This window comes from Mastacembelus armatus, chromosome 4 (assembly GCF_900324485.2).
Source record: "Mastacembelus armatus chromosome 4, fMasArm1.2, whole genome shotgun sequence".
NCBI lineage: Eukaryota > Metazoa > Chordata > Actinopteri > Synbranchiformes > Mastacembelidae > Mastacembelus > Mastacembelus armatus.
Genome location: NC_046636.1, coordinates 13181070 through 13203394, shown reverse-complemented (window position 1 = coordinate 13203394; position 22325 = coordinate 13181070). Strand labels below are relative to the sequence as shown.

Genomic DNA, 22325 nt, shown 5'->3' with positions numbered 1-22325 from the left:
GATTGTACTACGAGAAGGCAACATAGCAGATGTTGAGGACAGCTACAAGTACCTTGGAATCCTACAGGCAAATGGGAACCATGAAGAGAGGTCATTGCATCTGGGGCTGTGCAATAATAATTTTTTGATTATTAAATAATGAACTTTCTGCACCAGACAATCACAAAAACATTGTAATGTTTTCCTACATTCCATTATTCCACATTCCAGTCTTCTGTTCTGAATGGCACATGCACTTTTGCCCCTTCCAAAGCCTTAATTCACTCAGACTATACTGTCAGTGAAATAAATTGTGTGTGTGATAGCTATTGGTATTTAAATATCAGCGTGAGGGAAGATGGTGGAAGGAAAGCAGCGGCAGCATTTGTTCAGGACAAAATGAAGAACCAATGTTACGGTTAGGGTAGGGGAGGGTGGTCCTTGGGCAGTCTAGGCCTATAGCAGCATAACTAAGGGATGGTTCAGGGTTACCTGAAGCCAGCCCTAACTATACGCTTTGTCAAAGAGGAAGGTTTTAAGTCTAGCCTTAAAAGTACAGAGAGAGCCTGCCTCCTGTACCCAGACTGGGAGCTGGTTCCACAGGAGAGGAGCTTGATAACTAAAGGCTCTGCCTCCCATTCTGCTTTTGGAAACTCTGGGAACCACAAGTAGACCTGCACTCTGAGAGCAAAGTGCTCTATTGGGATAATATGGTACTATGAGGTCTTTAAGGTATGAAGGAGCTTGATCATGAAGGGATTTGTATGTGAGAAGAAGGATTTTAAATTCTATTCTGGATTTTACAGGGAGCCAATGAAGAGAAGCTAATATAGGAGAAATATGCTCGCTAATTCCTGTCAGAACTCTGGCTGCAGCATTCTGGATTAACTGGAGGCTTTTTCTGGAGATACTGGGACATCCAGATAGTAATGAGTTACAGTAATCTAGCCTTGAGGTAACAAATGCATGGACTAGTTTTTCTGCATCATTTTGTGACAGGATGTTCCTGATTTTGGTAATGTTGCGCAAGTGAAAGAAGGCAGTTTTAGGCCTCTTGAGTTCCTTTGTTCTTTGTCAGAGCATTGTATCACATATGTTCGAGGAGTATGTTTCATCCGTGCTAGTTTCTATTTTGTTTTGTGTCCAGAACGCAGAGTGGCATTAGTGATTTTGCCTGTACCTGTGCCTGTGCCTGGTGAGTCCAGGTTAATTAAGCTCTGCTTGTGCCTGCACTTGGGTCCTACCTCTCCTCCTTCATCACCACACCATCGTTTCATAACACGTGTATGGGGTGGGATATGAAGCTGTGATTTACAAAGTGATTATTGATTACAGGTATATGTGTGCACAGTTATATATAAATTATATTATATGAATCTGAATAGCTTTTGGTGTATGCCATCTTTGGATTTTGGGCACACACACACTTTTAGTAAGTATCCTATGCACAGTTTTATAAATGACGCACGTGTTTCTATATAACCAGGTTATTTAAGTGCATACAAAAGCAATTAAAGCAGTTAATTTTGCAAAGGTTCACTGGACTGACAGATTAAAAGCCAAGGTATTAAGTTCGAAGTTGATAGTGGTAATGGCTGTTTTATGCCATTACAGATAGTCAAGGTAGCATTTTTTACCTGATTGGTATTGGCTTTATTGAGCAGGACCTAAGATCAATCCTTTGTTTTACATTATTTCACACAGTTTGTAGCATGAAAGGTGCCCAGTAACTAGCTGTAATGCCGTAATGTAATGTGAGCATTTTAAAAGGCATTGCAGAACTGTCTTATGTACTACCTATATAATATGACACCTAAAAATAAAGACTCCACAGAATAGTGAGATACATTGAGTTCATTCAGCACCACTTAAATTAATGCAGCTACTGTGAATGTTACAGTTATTACATCACTTTGAAGTAGGAATGCAGTGTTTCCTTTAGAACTTTTCTCAGGCACGCTGGCAAAAGGTTGTTTTTGCAAGAGGATTTTGCATGGACATGCAAAAGATTTCTTCTTGTGCAAAACAAGACTTATATACATTGTAACACTGTAGCATTCCCAGCTGAACCAATGCACTTTACACTCTGATGACTGATGTTCATAAAGAAGAAGAAGAAGAAGTACTTTATTAATCCCCAAGGGGAAATTCAGTTGTTACAGCAGTTATTAAATTTAATATTATATATATATATTAAATATATATATATAAAATTTTCCCTTGGTGTGTGTGTGTGTCTTCCTCAATCTTGGGTCCTCTACCAGAGGCCTGGGAGTTTGAGGGTTCTTCGCAGTATCTTAGCTGTTCCTAGCACTGCGCTCTTCTGGACTGAGATCTCTGATGTTGTTCCTGGGATCTGTTGGAGCCACTCTCCCAGTTTGGGGGTCACAGCCCCGAGGGTGCCGATTACCACGGGGACCACTGTTGCCTTCACCTTCCACATCTTTTCTAGCTCTTCTTTAAGCCCTTGGTATTTCTCCAGCTTCTCATGTTCCTTCTTTCTGATGTTGCTGTCACTTGGGATCGCTACATCTACCACTACGGCTTTCTTCTGCTGTTTGTCCACCACTACTATGTCCGGTTGGTTAGCCATCACCTGTTTGTCGGTCTGTATCTGGAAGTCCCACAGGATCTTAGCTCGGTCATTCTCCCTCACCTTTGGAGGTGTGTCCCATTTTGACCTTGGGACCTCCAGCCCATACTCGGCACAGATGTTCCTGTACACTATGCCGGCCACTTGGTTATGGCGTTCCATGTACGCTCTGCCTGCTAGCATCTTACAACCCGCTGTTATGTGCTGGATTGTCTCAGGGGCATCTTTGCACAGCCTGCACCTGGGGTCCTGCCTGGTGTGGTAGACCCCGGCTTCTATCGATCTTGTGCTGGGCGGTGCACAGGTTGGTCTGCCTGGTCTTACAGTCGCGAGCGACTGCTTTATCCACCAGTAGTTGATGTTTTGCTCCCCTGGTGTCCTTACCCATTCCTTTCTGGGCCCCGCTCATGTATTGAGCCTATGTGCCTACTCATCTTAGCCGCTATGATGCCTGACAGGAGCTTCCATGTTGTGCAGAGGCAGGTTATCAGACGGTAGTTGGATGGGACTGCTCCCTTTTGGGGGTCCATCAGGATCAGGACTGTCCTGCCTTCAGGTAGCCACTCTGGGTGAGTCCCATCCATTAGCAGCTGGTTCATTTGAGCTGCCAGGCGCTCATGGAAGGCAGTTAGCTTCTTTGGCCAGTGGGTGTGGATCATGTCAGGCCCCGGTGCTGTCCAGTTCTTCATGTTTGAGACCCTTTCTCGGATATCTGCCATTGCAATGGTTACTGGTTCCTGTTCAGGGAGGTTGCTGTGGTCTGCTCTCAGGTCTGCCAGCCACTGGGCATTGGTGTTATGTGATGCCTCCCTTTCCCATATGTTTTTCCAGTATTGTTGTTATTGTCTCCAGCCTTGGTGGGTCTGCTCTCGTGTTACTGCCCTCCCACTGAGAGTACACCTTGGATGGTTCGGTGGAGAACATCCTGTTTATTCTCCGTGCTTCTATTTCTCTGGTGTACCTCTTCAGGCGTGTGGCCAGGGCTGTGAGTCGTTGTTTGGCAGTCTCCAGGGCCTCTGGTATGGACAGCCTGCTGTATTTCTTACCCAACTTCATCCCCCTTCTCTGCAGTTCTGATAGTTGGCTAACTTCTCTCCGTGTTGCCCTTATTTTTGCCATATATACAGTGGGTACGGAAAGTATTCAGACCCCTTTAAATTTTTCACTCTTTGTGTCATTGCAGCTATTTGCCAAAATCAAAAAAGTTCATTTTATTTCTCATTAATGTACACTCAGCACCCCATCTTGACAGAAAAAAACAGAAATGTAGAAATTTTTGCAAATTTATTAAAAAAGAAAAACTGAAATATCACATGGTCATAAGTATTCAGACCCTTTGCAGTGACACTCATATTTAACTCACATGCTGCTCCATTTCTTCTGATCCTCCTTGAGATGGTTCTGCTCCTTCATTGGAGTCCAGCTGTGTTTAATTAAACTGATTGGACTTGATTAGGAAAGGCACACACCTGTCTATATAAGACCTTACAGCTCACAGTGCATGTCAGAGCAAATCAGAATCATGAGGTCGAAGGAACTGCCCAGGGAGCTCAGAGACAGAATTGTGGCAAGGCACAGATCTGGCCAAGGTTACAAAAGAATTTCTGCAGCACTCAAGGTTCCTAAGAGCACAGTGGCCTCCATAATTCTCAAATGGAAAAAGTTTGGGACGACCAGAACTCTTCATAGACCTGGGCGTCCAGCCAAACTGAGCAATAGTGGGAAAAGAGCCTTGGTGTGAAAGGTAAAGAAGAACCCAAAGATCACTGTGGCTGAGCTCCAGAGATGCAGTAGGGAGATGGGAGAAAGTTCCACAAAGTCAACTATCACTGCAGCTCTCCCCAGTCGGGGCTTTATGGCAGAGTGGCCCGACGGAGACCTCTCCTCAGTGCAAGACACATGAAAGCCTGCATAGAGTTTGCCAAAAAACACATGAAGGACTCCCAGACTATGAGAAATAAGATTCTCTGGTCTGATGAGACCAAGATTGAACTTTTTGACGTTAATTCTAAGCGGTATGTGTGGAGAAAACCAGGCACTGCTCATCACCTGCCCAATACAATCCCTACAGTGAAACATGGTGGTGGGAGCATCATGTTGTGGGGGTGTTTTTCAGCTGCAGGGACAGGACAACTGGTTGCAATTGAAGGAAAGATGAATGTGGCCAAGTACAGAGATATCCTGGAAGAAAACCTCTTCCAGAGTGCTCAGGACCTCAGACTAGGCCGAAGGTTCACCTTTCAACAGGACAATGACCCTAAGCACACAGCTAAAATAACAAAGGAGTGGCTTCGGAACAACTCTGTGACCATTCTTGACTGGCCCAGCCAGAGCCCTGACTTAAACCCAATTGAGCATCTCTGGAGAGACCTGAAAATGGCTGTCCACCAACGTTCACCATCCAACCTGACAGAACTGGAGAGGATCTGCAAGGAAGAATGGCAGAGGATCCCCAAATCCAGGTGTGAAAAACCTGTTGCATCATTCCCAAGAAGACTCATGGCTGTACTAGCTCAAAAGGTGCTTCTACTCAATACTGAGCACAGGGTCTGAATACTTATGACCATGTGATATTTCAGTTTTTCTTTTTTAATAAATTTGCAAAAATTTCTACATTTCTGTTTTTTTCTGTCAAGACGGGGTGCTAAGTGTACATTAATGAGAAATAAAATGAACTTTTTTGATTTTGGCAAATGGCTGCAATGACACAAAGAGTGAAAAATTTAAAGGGGTCTGAATACTTTCCGTACCCACTGTATATATATATATACATATTAAATTTATTTATTAAGTAAAAGCTTTTATTCCAAGACACCATCGAAATCCACTTTGATTATAAAACACCGTAAGAGCTGATTGACACAGAACAAAACATACAATAATTAGACATTAGACATTTGCCAACTAAAAGTACAAAACATGCATAAATCTATTCAATAATATGTATGCATATGTAATTCAATTATGCTAACAACTGACTGTTAACTACCTGATTAGCATTAGCCCATAGCTTCAACTAACCGTAAACGTAAATTGTTTCTAAGTCACTAAATAAGAATGTGAAAACAATACCTTGTGCCCTTTATCAGCCAGGTGCTAGAGAAACCTTTATAATGTAAATTTGGTAGGTTCAATCCAAAATTGAGCTATAACATATTCAATGTAGTGTACTTCTAATAATTTCGGCGCGACCGCGTTCACCCTCACCGGAACCGCCGTTTTACTTCCTGTATCCTGGATTTCAAAATAAAGGAATGCGTGGTATAAAACGTACCAAAAACCTTCAAAAAACCATCAAAAATAAAAGTCCACGTTAAATTTGTCCCACATTGAGTCTCATGCCAACATATATCAATAAAGTGTTCTTCGGTAATATTTGGCTCCATTTATTAATAAAGTCCTTCCTTGAGAAATCCTTCGTGGAGTAATCTTTGAAGCTACACCGGAGGATGCGAAGATGCCAAGCCAATTCAATGAATGTGGGATTTAATGGTCATTTACAAACACTATCCTACACAAAAATGGTAATATTTATCACATATTGTTTTATATTTTAAGATAAGAAAATAAAACACTGATTTTACATTATGCTGGTGGCCAAACAACCGATGAGTTTTTTACATTAGGAAGCCTATATCCAATAAGGCCATAAAAACTAATCAATAGAAATGAATAATAATCGATTATTAAAATAGCTGGAAACAAATGTAATTGATTAGTTGGTTCTAGTGATGTAGCTGCCACAGCACACTGCCAGACAGTGAGCAGGTGTGGAGACAAAAATGGCAGAGAGATTATTAAGAAGAAGCTTTATTGTCATTGTACAACAAGATACAACAAAACTTTGTTTAGCAGCAATCTCCTGTAGCAGCTACGTCCGGTCAATGTGCAAAATGTAACAAAGTGCGGAGATTAAAACAATACTAAAATAAATACAAGATAAAAACAATACCACCTAATATAAGCTAGGATAAAGATACAGATGGTACGGTACGGCACCTTGCTCCTGTTTTCCTCCTTCCCTCTCCCTTCGTATCTGTGTCTTGTTTGTCCAATTATTTGTAGGTGTGCGAGGCGAGGAGGCACGCAGTTCATTATTCATCCCACACCATAAAAGCCCCGGATCTTCACCGGTCAAGTCGCCAGTTCATCAGTCTGCCTCTTCGATAGTAACTCACCTTGACTCTTGACTTTGAGTGTTTGCCTTTACCTACCAAGGATTTCTTCATAGGTCGCCGAACCTCAGCCTCTGCCACCTGTGCCTTCCTACCTTGGAAATTCTTCTCCATTCCCGCTGAACAGCATGTCGCTGGTCTCTTCCTGGCTTTCCCAGCCTACAACCAGCAACCCATCGCTCACCAGGGAGCTGCTTACACGGACCAAGACACCCTTCGTCTATTCCCAAATATTATTTAAAATATAAGAACTCTTTTTCATTATTGTATCTGCATGTGGATCGTCCTCCTTTGCACACACACAACAAGTACTGTGCATGGCTGTTTATTGTAGTGGTCTAGTTTATTGCACAGTGGACTGGGAGTCCTAAGGTAGTTAAATTATTTTAATTATTGTAATTAATACATTTATACCCTGTGGATAGCAGTGGTACCTTCTTGTTCTAATTTTTCTGTTATGTGGTTAGATAATTAGTCATGTAGTAAAATGTTTATGGGTCTCAGGTCAATTGACACAACTGCATTTATGTGGGCAGAAAAACTTATCTGATGTCAGTCCACTCTGACTCTTAAGACAGGCATGAAACCCATGTCATCCCTGGTACATTTAGTGAATTTCTAAAAACAGTTATAGCCGATATTTGATAGATTTTTTTGCCATTGTCCCTTTGTCCTGTTGACAGCGAAAATGCCACACGCCCAAACCACTGTTCTAATGACCTTTAAATCAGGTCGGAGTTTATGTGGATTAAATGTTTCATTTTTCACATTTGCCAGAGTTTAACACATGCAGCACACAGGAGGTTGTCCAAGTGAGACTTTTCCTGCGGAAGATGCGTGTGAATGCTGAAAGCTGAATGAAGCTTCCCAACAATGCTGAAAATGGCTGAAATGCATTGCTGAATAAGCTGAAGGCTGAAATGCAATCATGAATAATCCTAGAAGCTGAAATGTATATCTGGAGATGGAAGCTTAACTTCCATCCATCTTCTATGCCTGCTTTTTCCTGAAAGCCAGGGTCACGGGGATCTGCTGGAGCCTATTCCAGCTCTCTCTCGGGTGAAAGGCAGGGGTACACCCTGGACAGGTCACCAGTCCATCACAGGGCCACATAGAGACACACAAAGACAGACAACCTCACAGACTCACACTCACTCCTACGGGCAATTTAGATTCACCAGTCAACCTAAGATGCATGTTTTTTTTTTTTTTGGACTGTGGGAGGAAACCAGAGTACCCGGAGTAAACCCATGCAAGCACGGGGAGAACATACAAACTCCACTTGTTTAGCTAAATAACTATACAAAATTGCTGGAAAGGGTGGAAAGAGAATGATATGATGAAGTAGAAATAAATTGGCTTTCAATTGCTAAAGAAAGAAGTGTTAAACTAATAGAAAAAAAGGGAAAGAAGATCTAAAGGATTTAAATATGTGTTTAAAAAAAGAAAGGGAAGAATGAAACAGCAAAAAAGTGAAATTGTAGAGAAACTGTATAGACAGCAAGAAAGTATAGTGTAAAAACTGATAAATATTGCTGAAAAATACAGAAGGTAAAGGCTGTGTAGCCAAATCAGTAATATTTGAAGGAATGTTTTCTAAAGAAAGAAAAGAAAGAAGTAAACTAATGTGAAAGAAGACCCTGCAGTGAAGGAAAGTGGTAGGATAGAGAAGGAAGGAAGAACTGAAGGAATTATATGAGTTAAAAAGAAAGAAAAACAAGAATGAAACAACAAAAATGAAAAAGCTGAGAAAACTTCACCTCACAAAATGGAGGATTACAGAAAAACTATAAGATCAATCAAAATAATTCCTTCACTAACAGAGCCAGGAGGCATCAACGAAGAGACTCATCCATTATTTGTGAAGATATTCCATAAAATGAAGGATTGCTGGCGAGTTAGAAACAGCCTTCATTCGTGTTTTTCCACAGAAATGCTAGAGCTCTTTATAATGGGAGTGAATGAGAGATTGCGCAGTCACCCTCTGTGGGTTTGGCCACCTGGTAGAAAAACCATAGGTCCTATCAAAATGAGAACAGCATTGCCTGAAAGAAGACAAAAATCTCAACTACTTTAATATATAAATTGTTCATAAAGCTGAAAATTGACACAAGAAGAGAAGAAAAGAGACAAAATTTTGAAAAAAGTTGGAGAGCAAAAGCTAGAGTGCGTGTTGTCATCAATGACATCACGCACTCTAGCTGTGAACATTCCGCTCCCGTACACACCAATGTAAAACTCAGAAAAGAGCTAAAAAAACCATAAAACTTAAACTGCGATTAATCAAAAACCGTAACAGATATCAAAAAGTTGAATACAAGACTAAGAGATTAATGCCTTCTGACCCGTTGAAAGGTTGAATGGTGTTTCTAGCTGAAAGTATGTTGACACAGTTGTTAAAGCTGAAAGAGAACAAAGTTGAAGAGGATTTGAACATTCTCGCCATTCATTTCAATGGACAAAAAATTTGAAAAAAGCTGAATATCTTAAAAAATATGAAAGATATCAAAAAGCTGGTGACAAGCAGGAATGTCCTTAAAAAGCTGAATGCTGAAGCAGCATTCACACTAATTAAAAACAAGTCTTTTTAAAAAATTTTTCAGAGTTTGCTTTATTTTTTATTATATGTGTACTAAACTCATTTACGGCTTGGTTCATCTTTTGTCAATGAAATGTTGAAAACAGACTTTTTTTATATTGTTTAGTCTGAATAATTGATTTAATCAAAAGCATAATTGACCACTTAATTATTTAAAAAGTCGTTTGTTTTAATCATAATCTCTAATGCTTGCCTTCTTTTTTTTCAATTTTTAGCCCCTCCTTTACTTTTTCATGTCCCCCCCCCCCCCCATTTTCTTCTCCACTGACCACCACTCTGCAGGGCACTACATTTTCTTGAAGAAAACATCTTGAAACTTAATATGCTATGTAGGCAAACATAAACTATCATGTCCATTGCCACCAAATTTTCACCAAAATTCTGTAAATTATTCTTTTCCTCATTCCTAATCATTTCACAGTTCTCTGCAAATTACTTCACTGTAAGTTGTCTGCCTGTAAGACTGAAAGAGATCAAAGTATAAAAGACCTGGCTATATTGCCTGGTAGTGGTGATTAGAATTTGCAAGCTTGTGACACATTATTCCTAGCCTGGCCAGCCAGAGTCACTCTTTTTCTATTCTATCCAAAGAATTAGCACATCATAGTACAGAAACAGCACTGTTGAAAGTCACCAACAATCTTCTCTTGGCCACAGATAATGGACTCATCTCTGTAAGTGCTGCATTTGACCACAGCATCTTATTACAGAGACTGGAGCATTTGATTGGAATCAAAGGAACAGTGTTAAAATGGTTCCAATCTCATTTATTGGACAGGTGATCAGTTATCAAATCATTTACTAACAGAGATTTAGACGAAAGAGACAGAATACTTAAAAATTCACATCTTCTGTTTGATTTGTATGATTTAGATGTTCGAGGAGCAGACACAGTCTTTATCCTTAGTTTTTAGGTGTGTTAGACTAAAGCTAGTCTGTTGCTAATCTGACAAGCTATAACAGCGCACACAGTAAACAGCTCTTGCAACAGGAAGTGAATTCACTCACCCGGAAACAGTATTATGAGGCATACATGGCCCTGAGGCATGTGTTGAAAGGACACACTGAAATTCTAATTGTTAAAGCATAACATTTACTGACCTCACATTTATGTCTTTTTGTTCTAGTGTATGATAAGCAAGGGTTCTTTTTGAAGCTGGATGGTACTTTGTGAGTATAAATTTTACTATTTCTACAAAATTTGGGGCTTATTTTAACATAAGGTGTGTGGATCACTGCATGAATTGCCCCTGTATCATGATGACTACCGTATATATAATATAATAATTTTTGTGTGAATGTTTAATCATTGCCTAACTTCATTCCTGTAGACCTTTGAAGCTGACATACAAGTATGGTAATCTGAGTGAAGGTGCCTGTAAGCCTGGTTTTGCTGCTGCCAAGATGTCTGCCATTTATCCAAAGTAAGATTACATGCTCCTACAAATTTGAAGGGAAATTGTAGCAAGTTAGACATCAAAGATCATTCATAATTGTCACATACAGTGGGTACAGAAAGTATTCAGACCCCTTTAAATTTTTCACTCTTTGTGTCATTGCAGCCATTTGCCAAAATCAAAAAAGTTCATTTTATTTCTCATTAATGTACACTCAGCACCCCATCTTGACAGAAAAAAACAGAAATGTAGAAATTTTTGCAAATTTATTAAAAAAGAAAAACTGAAATATCACATGGTCATAAGTATTCAGACCCTTTGCAGTGACACTCCCTGACACATTTAGCTCACATGCTGTCCATTTCTTCTGATCCTCCTTGAGATGGTGCTGCTCCTTCATTGGAGTCCAGCTGTGTTTAATTAAACTGATTGGACTTGATTAGGAAAAGCACACACCTGTCTATATAAGACCTTACAGCTCACAGTGCATGTCAGAGCAAATGAGAATCACGAGGTCGAAGGAACTGCCCAAGGAGCTCAGAGACAGAATTGTGGCAAGGCACAGATCTGGCCAAGGTTACAAAAGAATTTCTGCAGCACTCAAGGTTCATAAGAGCATAGTGGCCTCCATAATCCTCAAATGGAATAAGTTTGGGACGACCAGAACTCTTCCTAGACCTGGCCATCCAGCCAAACTGAATAATCGTGGGAGAAGAGCCTTGGTGAGATAGGTAAAGAGATAGGATGACTCGTTGCAATCGAAGGAAAGATGAATGCGGCCAAGTACAGAGATATCCTGGAAGAAAACCTCTTCTAGAGTGTTCAGGACCTCAGACTGGGCTGAACGTTCACCTTTCAACAGGACAATGACCCTAAGCACACAGCTAAAATAACAAAGCAGTGGCTTCGGAACAACTCTGTGACCGTTCTTGACTGGCCCAGCCAGATCCCTGACCTAAACCCAATTGAGCATCTCTGGAGAGACCTGAAAATGGCTGTCCACCAACGTTCACCATCCAACCTGACAGAACTGGAGAGGATCTGCAAGGAAGAATGGCAGAGGATCCCCAAATCCAGGTGTGAAAAACTTGTTGCATGATTCCCAAGAAGACTCGTGGCTGTACTAGCTCAAAAGGATGCTTCTACTCAATACTGAGCACAGGGTCTGAATACTTATGACCATGTGATATTTCAGTTTTTCTTTTTTAATAAATTTGCAAAAATTTCTACATTTCTGTTTTTTTCTGTCAAGATGGGGTGCTGAGTGTACATTAATGAGAAATAAAATGAACTTTTTTGATTTTGGCAAATGGCTGCAATGACACAAAGAGTGAAACATTTAAAGGGGTCTGAATACTTTCCGTACCCACTGTACTTTACCTACTTAACCCTGTTATCGTTAGTGTAATCACATTACTTTTTGGTAACTTACTTGAGCTGGAATTATACTTGATACAAAGAGTTAACAGAACTGCTGCTGTAGATACCTACAGCATAGGTTTTGATTTGTAGTTCAACATCAGATTTAGCCTGCTGGTATTCCTCCGCAATGCTAGATGTGTCGACAAGCCCTATAATTCGCCATATCCCTTACTGGGCACTGTATTCACATCTTTTATTTACTTGTTTTTAGGGCTGCAACAACTAATTGAAAATAACAAACATACTTATCAATCAGTTAGGCCTGACGTACCTGTTGCAATGGCACAAGGTGAAATGTGAGCAGTTGCAGAGATGAAAATGGAAGAAACAGAGAATAGGGAAAGTCATGTTTTCTATAATTTACAAACACTGTTATGTTAATTCTTGTTCATTTTCATGTGTGCAATAATCAGTCATCTATTAAATTGACATAAGCATGACACCCATGTCACAAATAATATCTGTGCTTTTTAGGCTTCATGTCTACAGTGGTTGTGATTCAAAACACCATGCTATGTTATCTTTGCAGAGCCCTGGCGGTAGCATTGCATCAGGTATGCGGTAGATTTAACTATGCACCAGGCACCAAAAAATCCCAAATGCAGTTTTCCTTTCTGCCACAAGGTGTAGCAAAACTTAATTCCCTGTCTCACACACAGTTGCTGTTATAAACATATGTTGTCTTTTATCAACAAAAATATTGTCAGTTGTACTTCATTAAAACACAACACAACACACATAGCACTGTCACACTAGAGGCTCAAGTTCGATTCCAGTTCTGCTCTGGCAGTAAGGCTGGGGTGAAGCTTTGTCTCTCTTAATATCATTATTACACACATCAGAAACAGTCACTTAGCCTGACAAATGGCAACAGTGCACATTTCGCACACATAAATAACTTTTTAACTTATCATTAAATATCTGCATCTACATTAACCACAGTATAAGCAGTGGTTCGTTACCTAGAGGAGACTGACACATAACGTGTCAAAAGGAAAGGTACCAGTCAAGGTAATCAGAATATGTACAGTACAAATAAAATAAAAATATAATTTGTGTAAACACTAATAAGATAAGTGGAAACATTGTATCCAAATTGCACATGGAAATTGTGTTACATTGCATATTCACATTTAAGCCATGATGATGACATGTTTGGTCATTTACATGACCAAACATGCACAGACCTTAGTCCATAATACACTAATGAATACATAGGCCTTGTTGGAAATGAAGAAAAACCTTGTGGTCAGGGTTTGCTGTAAAACAGTTACTACTGTATCTGTGCATCTATGTTATATTAATATTTTGACTTCATGAGGACAATCAGCCAACCCTTTTTTCCAAAACATTCCTGCAACTAAACTACACAACGTACGTCTTGTACGTATATGATTGTTTGATTATATTCCAATATAATGTACCAATGCATAAGTTAAAATGATACTCTGTTCTGATCATTTTGATTTCTGAATAAAGACTTTGTTGTATTTCCCTTACTAGAGGACTTAAATCACTTCTTGCTTTGTAATCAGTTGTAGTAATTGACTAGCCATCTTTTTCTATCCCATGTATAACCACAGTTCTCTGTTTTAGGCAAGCATTTAGCTGTGATGTCTAGTCCAGTCACTCTGTGCATGCCTTTGTATTTTCAAGCCATCGGCACAATGAAACCACAGATTATCATTTGATTCTGAGTCCTACACAGGAGCCTGACTCTGGTGTTTCATTTCTGTGAAACCCCTGCAGAGAGTAGTTTCTTTGTGTTTGCAATATCCACTGCAGCTGTGAGTGGTGGCTTAGAAGTTACAGATGACCTGACACCAGACTCGTCAGAAGAGTGACAGAGTGACTCAGAGCCAGCTAGTTTGATGAACTGAAAACATTTGACATGCAGTGAAGGTTGAGTAATTAGAATACATGGCAATAATGTTTCATGATATAGAAAGTAAACAAGATTTCTGGCACTGAGACAGTACTTCACAAAATGACAATGAACATTAATATAAATTATACACATGAATAGGGATTTGTTATACACACAAGGTACTAGACAATAAGCATTTACATCTTAAACAATAATTAGCAACAGTTCTGTAAGTTTGTACCAATTTACTGTGAATTCCAAGCTTTTACTGCTAGTCAGTTTATGGGGAGTGTAGTGTTCAGTTTTGACCAGAAGATGGCAGTAGCAGTCTTTCACAGAGTCATTGCTTTGGAAAGGCGTGTCTGAGCAGCAATGAAACACATAGACCTCAAAAGCAAATTGTTATGACTTGAGGAGAACATTGTGGCTAACGTGATACAGTTTACACAACTTTCCCAAAAGAGTGTGTTCTTTGTTCAAGAACTGTTTGCTCAGTCATATCATCGATCCATCCATCCATTATCTATACTGGCGTATTTCTATTTAAGGTCACAGGGATCTGCTGGAGCCTATCCCAGCTCTGTTCAGGTGAAAGGTAGGGGTACAGCCTGGACAGGTCGCCAGTCCATCGCAGTCTCAGCTACATCAAAGAGTATTTAATCCTCTTTTGAAGGGGGGGGGGGACTCCCAGCATTCACAAATTTCCTTCAGAAAATGCATATAATCAATGTAGTTTACCTTGTTATTTCTTCTTTTTCAGTTCAGTTTTATTTGTATAGCACCAAATCACAATAAAATCATATCAGGCACTTTACATAGAAACCTAACAAGTGGTGACTGGATAAAGGAGAGACCAATGAACAGCAACAATAAACAACAAATAAATACTGTACAGGTTGGTGGGGCCATTGACTGCACATCAGCAATATACAGCTCCAGGACCAGGGACACCTGCAGAAGATACAGAGAGAGAGGGGGCAGAGAAAGAGAGCACAAACAAAATGAACTAATCCCTGATGAAAAGTATTCATCAGGGATTAGTTGTTTGAGATTTTATGTAACTTTATATTTCTACTCCACTAAATTTACAAATTTTTAGATGTCGAGTAATGAAGTATTAATTGTAGTAAAAATCAGAATATTTCACCTTCCCTATATTTCTGCTCCAGTTGTATTCTGCTGCTATTTCTCTCTTCAACTTTCTTGAGTGCAACTGGTCCAAGAGATGATTTTTGGAGAAAGGCTGAATCTAAAGTTCCTCCTGACACTGCCGCTCTTTTGCGGTGTTGTTGAACAGTTGTGGTTTTAACTGCAAACGACAAGGTGAGAAGAGGTTGTATTATGATGATCTTCATTGGATCAAGGGGACAAGAAGGTCAGTTCTTCCATCAAAAGTGAGATGACACAGCTGGAAAATGTTAGTAATTCTGACCCTATTAGTTGACTCGGAGAGGAAAAAACTATCCATGGGAATTTCCCTGTATGTATATATATATATATATATATAGATATTTATAGTTCATTTTGATAACTCCATTTACTTGGCAGTTACCTACCTTGCGTAATGGTAAAATACACTCCACTGCTTATACACTTGTCTTATTTTCACCAGTCTTCACACTGAGAAAATCCTATACTTATGTTGTTAGCACAATGTAGAAAATAAGATACAGTGCTCTGAAAGCTCACATGTATTGTGTAGAACTAATTTTTTGTCCTTTTCTGCTCTATGCGTGAGAAAACCTCAGGCTGGTTTATTAAGCCACTTACTCACTGAGCACCAAAGACACGCAACCTCCAGCCCACCAGGGCCTTCAGACAGCAGCGTTAATGAAGTGTGCTCACCAGATTGTAACCTGTTAAAATAATTCAATTCAATTTTATTTTTATAAATATATGTACACTACCGTTCAAAAGTCTGGGGTCACCCAGACAATTTTGTGTTTTCCAAGAATAGTCACACTTTTATTTAATCTGGAGAAATTTCACCCCACACTTCTAGAAGCCCCTCCCACAAGTTGGATTGGCTGGATGGGCACTTCTTGCATACCATACGGTCAAGCTGCTCCCACAACAGCTCAATGGGGTTTATATCTGGTGACTGCGCTGGCCACTCCATTACAGATAGAAGACCAGCTGCCTGCTTCTTCTTCAAATAGTTCTTGCACAATTTGGAGGTGTGCTTTGGGTCATTGTCCTGTTGTAGGATGAAATTGGCTCCAATCAAGCGCTGTCCACAGGGTATGGCATGTCGTTGCAAAATGGAGTGATAGCCTTCCTTATTCAAAATCCCTTTTACCCTGAACAAATCTCCCACCTTACCAGCACCAAAGCAACCCCAGACCATCACGTTACCCCCACCTTGCTTGACAGATGGCGTCAGGCACTCTTCCAGCATCTTTTCAGTTGTTCTGCGTCTCACAAATGTTCTTCTGTGTGATCCAAACACCTCAAATTTCGATTCGTCCGTCCATAACACTTTTTTCCAATCTTCCTCTGTCCAATGTCTGTGTTCTTTTGCCCATATTAATCTCTTTCTTTTATTGGCCAGTATCAGATATGGCTTTTTCTTTGCCACTCTGCCCTGAAGGCCAGCATTCCGGAGTCTCCTCTTCACTATATGTTGACACTGGTGTTTTGCGGGTACTATTTAATGAAGCTGCCAGTTGAGGACCTGTGAGGCGTCTATTTCTCAAGCTAGAGACTCTAATGCACTTATCTTCTTGCTCAGTTGTGCAGCGGGGCCTCCCACTTCTCTTTCTACTCTGGTTAGACCCTGTTTGTGCTTTTCTCTGAAGGGAGTAGTAAACACCATTGTAGGAAATCTTCAGTTTCTTGGCAATTTCTCGCATGGAATAGCCTTCATTTCTAAGAACAAGAATAGACTGTCGAGTTTCACATGAAAGTTAGACTGTCGAGTTTCACATGAAAGTTGTCTTTTTCTGGCCATTTTGATGTGATGCTCCAGATACTCAACCTGCTCAAAGGAAGGTCAGTTTTATTTCTTCTCTAACCAGCTAAACTCTTTTCAGCTGTGCTAACATGGTTGCACAAGGGTTTTCTAATCATCCATTAGCCTTCTGACACAATGAGCAAACACATTGTACCATTAGAACACTGGAGTGACAGTTGCTGGAAATGGGCCTCTATACACCTATGTAGATATTGCACCAAAAACCAGACATTTGCAGCTAGAATAGGTATTTACCACATTAACACTGTATAGAGTGTATTTCTGATTAGTTTAAAGTTATCTTCATTGAAAAAAAACAAACAAAAACAAGGAAAATTCTAAGTGACCCCAAACTTTTGAACGGTGTATACCAAATGGTCGGGGGTTCGAATCCCGACCAGGGCATCACCAGTGTGGGCCCTTAGGCAAGGTCCTTAACGCTACTAGCCTACCTCATTACAAATGAGCGATAGAAATACTGGAGTCATACCAGCTCGGACGTCGCCCAGGTCAACAAGGTCCGCGTCAGGTGCTAGGAGACCAGGGCAACCTGATGAGAAATGGGCTACTGGAACAAGACACTCGTGGACGAGGGCTGATAACAGAGAACTGCTGGAGTGCCACTACATGAGTAACCCCAGCGATAGCGGTTACATGAAGAGGATGTGGGACCTATGGAAACTTCGAAACCCACCATCCACACTACGGCCAAAGCATCTAGTAGCTCAGTGTTCCACCATCCGCAAACGGCAGCTGCTATCACAACTAGAGATTGAAGAAATACAACACAAATGCTACGGCGCCACGGGGAGCCAGGACGCCAGGTCAGGGGGGAAACAACACCACCCCCACCCGAGATTGGGTACCAAGCCCCAATGACAAGCCCCGACACGCTCAACACAAGAGCAGCTGACCTGAGAATGAAGATCATAGGCAAGATGGACACCTGGAACCTCCGCAGCCAGTTAGCAAGACTAAGTGAAGTACTCTCTGAAAGTCTACTAGAAGATGTGAATGCAGCATTACAAACAATCCCCACTGTGACCATCACCGAGACCAACAAGCTGATATACACCACGGCAACAGTGATCCTTGAGATGCTTGGCCACAAAATACATTCCACCACCCTGCATGGATAATGAGGTTAGAGGCAAAAATAACACGGAGAGAAGTTAGCCAACTATCAGAACTGCAGAGAAGGGGGATGAAGTTGGGTAAGAAATACAGCAGGCTGTCCATACCAGAGGCCCTGGAGACTGCCAAACAACGACTCACAGCCCTGGCCACACGCCTGAAGAGGTACACCAGAGAAATAGAAGCACGGAGAATAAACAGGATGTTCTCCACCGAACCATCCAAGGTGTACTCTCAGTGGGAGGGCAGTAACACGAGAGCAGACCCACCAAGGCTGGAGACAATAACAACAATACTGGAAAAACATATGGGAAAGGGAGGCATCACATAACACCAATGCCCAGTGGCTGGCAGACCTGAGAGCAGACCACAGCAACCTCCCTGAACAGGAACCAGTAACCATTGCAATGGCAGATATCCGAGAAAGGGTCTCAAACATGAAGAACTGGACAGCACCGGGGCCTGACATGATCCACACCCACTGGCCAAAGAAGCTAACTGCCTTCCATGAGCGCCTGGCAGCTCAAATGAACCAGCTGCTAATGGATGGGACTCACCCAGAGTGGCTACCTGAAGGCAGGACAGTCCTGATCCTGAAGGACCCCCAAAAGGGAGCAGTCCCATCCAACTACCGTCTGATAACCTGCCTCTGCACAACATGGAAGCTCCTGTCAGGCGTCATAGCGGCTAAGATGAGTAGGCACATAGGCTCAATACATGAGCGGGGCCCAGAAAGGAATGGGTAAGGACACCAGGGGAGCAAAACATCAACTATTGGTGGATAAAGCAGTCGCTCGAGACTGTAAGACCAGGCAGACCAACCTGTGCACCGCCCAGCACAAGATCGATAGAAGCCGGGGTCTACCACACCAGGCAGGACCCCAGGTGCAGGCTGTGCAAAGATGCCCCTGAGACAATCCAGCACATAACAGCGGGTTGTAAGATGCTAGCAGGCAGAGCGTACATGGAACGCCATAACCAAGTGGCCGGCATAGTGTACAGGAACATCTGTGCCGAATATGGGCTGGAGGTCCCAAGGTCAAAATGGGACACACCTCCAAAGGTGAGGGAGAATGACCGAGCTAAGATCCTGTGGGACTTCCAGATACAGACCGACAAACAGGTGATGGCTGACCAACCGGACATAGTAGTGGTGGACAAACAGCAGAAGAAAGCCGTAGTGGTAGATGTAGCGATCCCAAGTGACAGCAACATCAGAAAGAAGGAACATGAGAAGCTGGAGAAATACCAAGGGCTTAAAGAAGAGCTAGAAAAGATGTGGAAGGTGAAGGCAACAGTGGTCACCGTGGTAATCGGCACCCTCGGGGCTGTGACCCCCAAACTGGGAGAGTGGCTCCAACAGATCCCAGGAACAACATTAGAGATATCAGTCCAGAAGGGCGCAGTGCTAGGAACAGCTAAGATACTGCGAAGAACCCTCAAATTCCCAGGCCTCTGGTAGAGGACCTGAGATTGAGGAAGACACACACACACCACCCACAGGGGTGAGACGGGAAATTTTATTTTTTTTAATATTTATTTATTTATTTATTTTTTATTTTATTTGTAAAGCGCCAATTCACAATACAAATCATCTCAAGGCACTTTACAAAAACAGAAAAAACCCCAGCAAATCCCTTATGAGCAAGCACTTAGCGACAGTGGAGAGAAAAAAACTCCCTTTAATGGAAGAAAAAACCTCCAGCAGAACCGGGCTCATTTTGGGCAGCCATCTGCCACGACTGGTTGGGGTGGGTGGATAGAGGAGAGAGAAAAGAACAGCAACAATAAACAACAAATAGGCACTACAGGTTGGTGGGGCCAGTAACTGCACATCAGCGATATACAGCTCCAGGACCAGGGACACCTGCAGAAGGTACAGAGAGAGAGAGAGAGAGAGAGAGAGAGGGAGGGAGAGAGCACAAACTAGGGGAGAAAGAGAACATAAGGTTAGTGACATTCAATTGTGGAATATACATGTGAGTGTGGGAGGAGAGGATGAGAGGAGAGGGAAGGGAAGGGAAGGGAGGGGAGGGTTAGGGTTGGGCAGCTCAGTGCACCGATGGTCCTCGGGCAGTCTAGGCCTATAGCAGCATAACTAAGGGATGGTTCAGGGTTACCTGAAGCCAGCCCTAACTATATGCTTTGTTAAAGAGGAAGGTTTTAAGTCTAGCCTTAAAAGTACAGAGAGTGTCTGCCTCCTGAACCCAGACTGGGACCTGGTTCCACAGGAGAGGAGCTTGATAGCTAAAGGTTCTGCCTCCCAGTCTGCTTTTGGAAACTCTGGGAACCACAAGTTCCCAATAAGTGGTCAATAAGCGAAGTGTTCTACTGAGATAATATGGTACTATGAGGTCTTTAAGGTGTGAAGGAGCTTGATCATGAAGAGTAATTGTATGTGAGAAGGATTTTAAATTCTATTCTGTATTTTTCAGGGAGCCAATGAAGAGAAGCTAATATAGGAGAAATATGATCTCTCTTGCTAGTTCCTGTCAGGACTCTGGCTACAGCATTCTGGATTAACTGGAGGCTTTTTATTGAGATACTGGGACATCCAGATAGTAATGAGTTACAGTAATCTAGCCTTGAGGTAACAAATGCATGGACTAGCTTAACTGTGTCATTTTGAGACAGGATGTTCCTAATTTTGGAAATGTTGTGCAAGTGAAAGAAGGCAGTTCTAGAGATTTGTTTTATGTGTGAGTTAAAGGACATGTCCTGGTCAAAAATAACTAGTAGCTATAATTTTAGAAAAGTTATTTCTGAGGTTTTTAGGCCCAAATACAATAACTTCTGTTTTCTCAGAGTTTAAAAGTAGAAAGTTACTGGTCATCCAGGCCTTTATGTCAGTTAGACACTCTTGAAGTCTGGTTAACTGGTTTGTGTTAACAGGCTTCATAGATAGATACAACTGAGTGTCATCTGCATAGCAGTGGTAATTAATAGAGTGCTTCCTAATAACACTGCCTAACGGAAGCATGTACAGGGTGAACAGAATCGGTCCTAGCACAGAGCCTTGTGGAACTCCATAACTAACTTTTGTTCGTGTGGAAGGTTCATCATGGAGATGAACAAATTGGAATCTGTCCGATAAATATTAAAGATGAGTTAATTAATGGCAGGGTGTCTTTAAGCAGTCTAGTTGGGATAGGGTGTAAGAGACACAGTGATGATTTAGATGAAGCAACTACTGATGTAAATTCAGAGAGATCTATGGGAGAGAAGCAGAATAAATATATACTGAGGTCTTACAGATGATTCAAGAGCTACTGTAGTAGAGGATGCATTTATTGCAGGTATAGGAAGCATCTGCTGAATTCTACCTCTTATACTTGTGATTTTATTTGTAATGAAACTCATGAAGTTATCACTGTTGAGAGCAAAGGGAACACTGGGCTCAACAGAGCTGTGACTTTTCGTCAGCCTGGCTACAGTGTTGAAAAGAAACCTGGGATTGTTCTTATTTTCCTCTATTAGTGATGAATAGTATGCAGTTCTGGCTTTACAGAGAGCTTTTTTATATGTTAATAGACTGTTTTTCCAGGCTAGAATAAATTCCTCTAAATTTGTGGAACGCCACTTCCTTTCCAGCCTTTGTGATGCCTGCTTTAAGGTACAAATGTGTAAATTATACCATGGGGCTGATCTTCTCTGATTCACTGACTTCTTTTTCAGAGAGACCACAGTATCAAGCGTTTCACACAGTGAGGCGACAGCACTGTCAACAACATGATCAATTTGGTAGGAAGTGGGATTGAGGCAGCTGCCTTCCACTGTGTTGGCACATGGCATAGATGTAAATAAAGATGGAATAATTTTCTTAAATTTATTAACAGCGTTGTCAGATAAACATCTGCTGTAGTGGAATTTTTCTCCAAAAATTACCCTATTACTTGCATTTTACAACCTAGTACATCTTATTTAGTGACATCACTGGATAGTAGTGTAATAATCGAGGAATGGACCTAAATGTATACAAACTGACTTGGAGAATTGGTTTATTAAATATATTAAACACAAAATCACTCTCAAATAAAAGAAACCAAAAAGAACCAGCCAGGGTGAGAGGAAGAGAAACCTTAGTGTGGTGAGAATAAGGCAATGACTTGACTGGCATGACAAACAAAACTCAAAATACATAATAACAGAAAAAATGATCCAGAGTAGACAGGTTTGGCTTGAGCAAGGCTAGACAAAGTTCATAGG

At 41.3% G+C, this 22325-nt stretch overlaps 1 protein-coding gene across 3 annotated transcripts in view; it reads left to right on the top strand.

Annotated features, from left to right (window-relative positions):
• The window catches only part of st3gal3a (ST3 beta-galactoside alpha-2,3-sialyltransferase 3a), a 59492-nt gene that overhangs the window by 6713 nt on the left and 30454 nt on the right, over positions 1-22325 (top strand). For 2 of the 3 annotated variants that reach the window (XM_026323311.1, XM_026323310.1), the window contains exons 4-5: positions 10474-10516; positions 10678-10770. In XM_026323311.1, coding sequence (XP_026179096.1) covers positions 10474-10516; positions 10678-10770 — 136 coding nt within the window. Of the gene's footprint in view, positions 1-10473; positions 10517-10677; positions 10771-12639; positions 12720-22325 lie in introns of all 3 variants that reach the window. The other variant, XM_026323312.1, reaches the window with a different exon arrangement.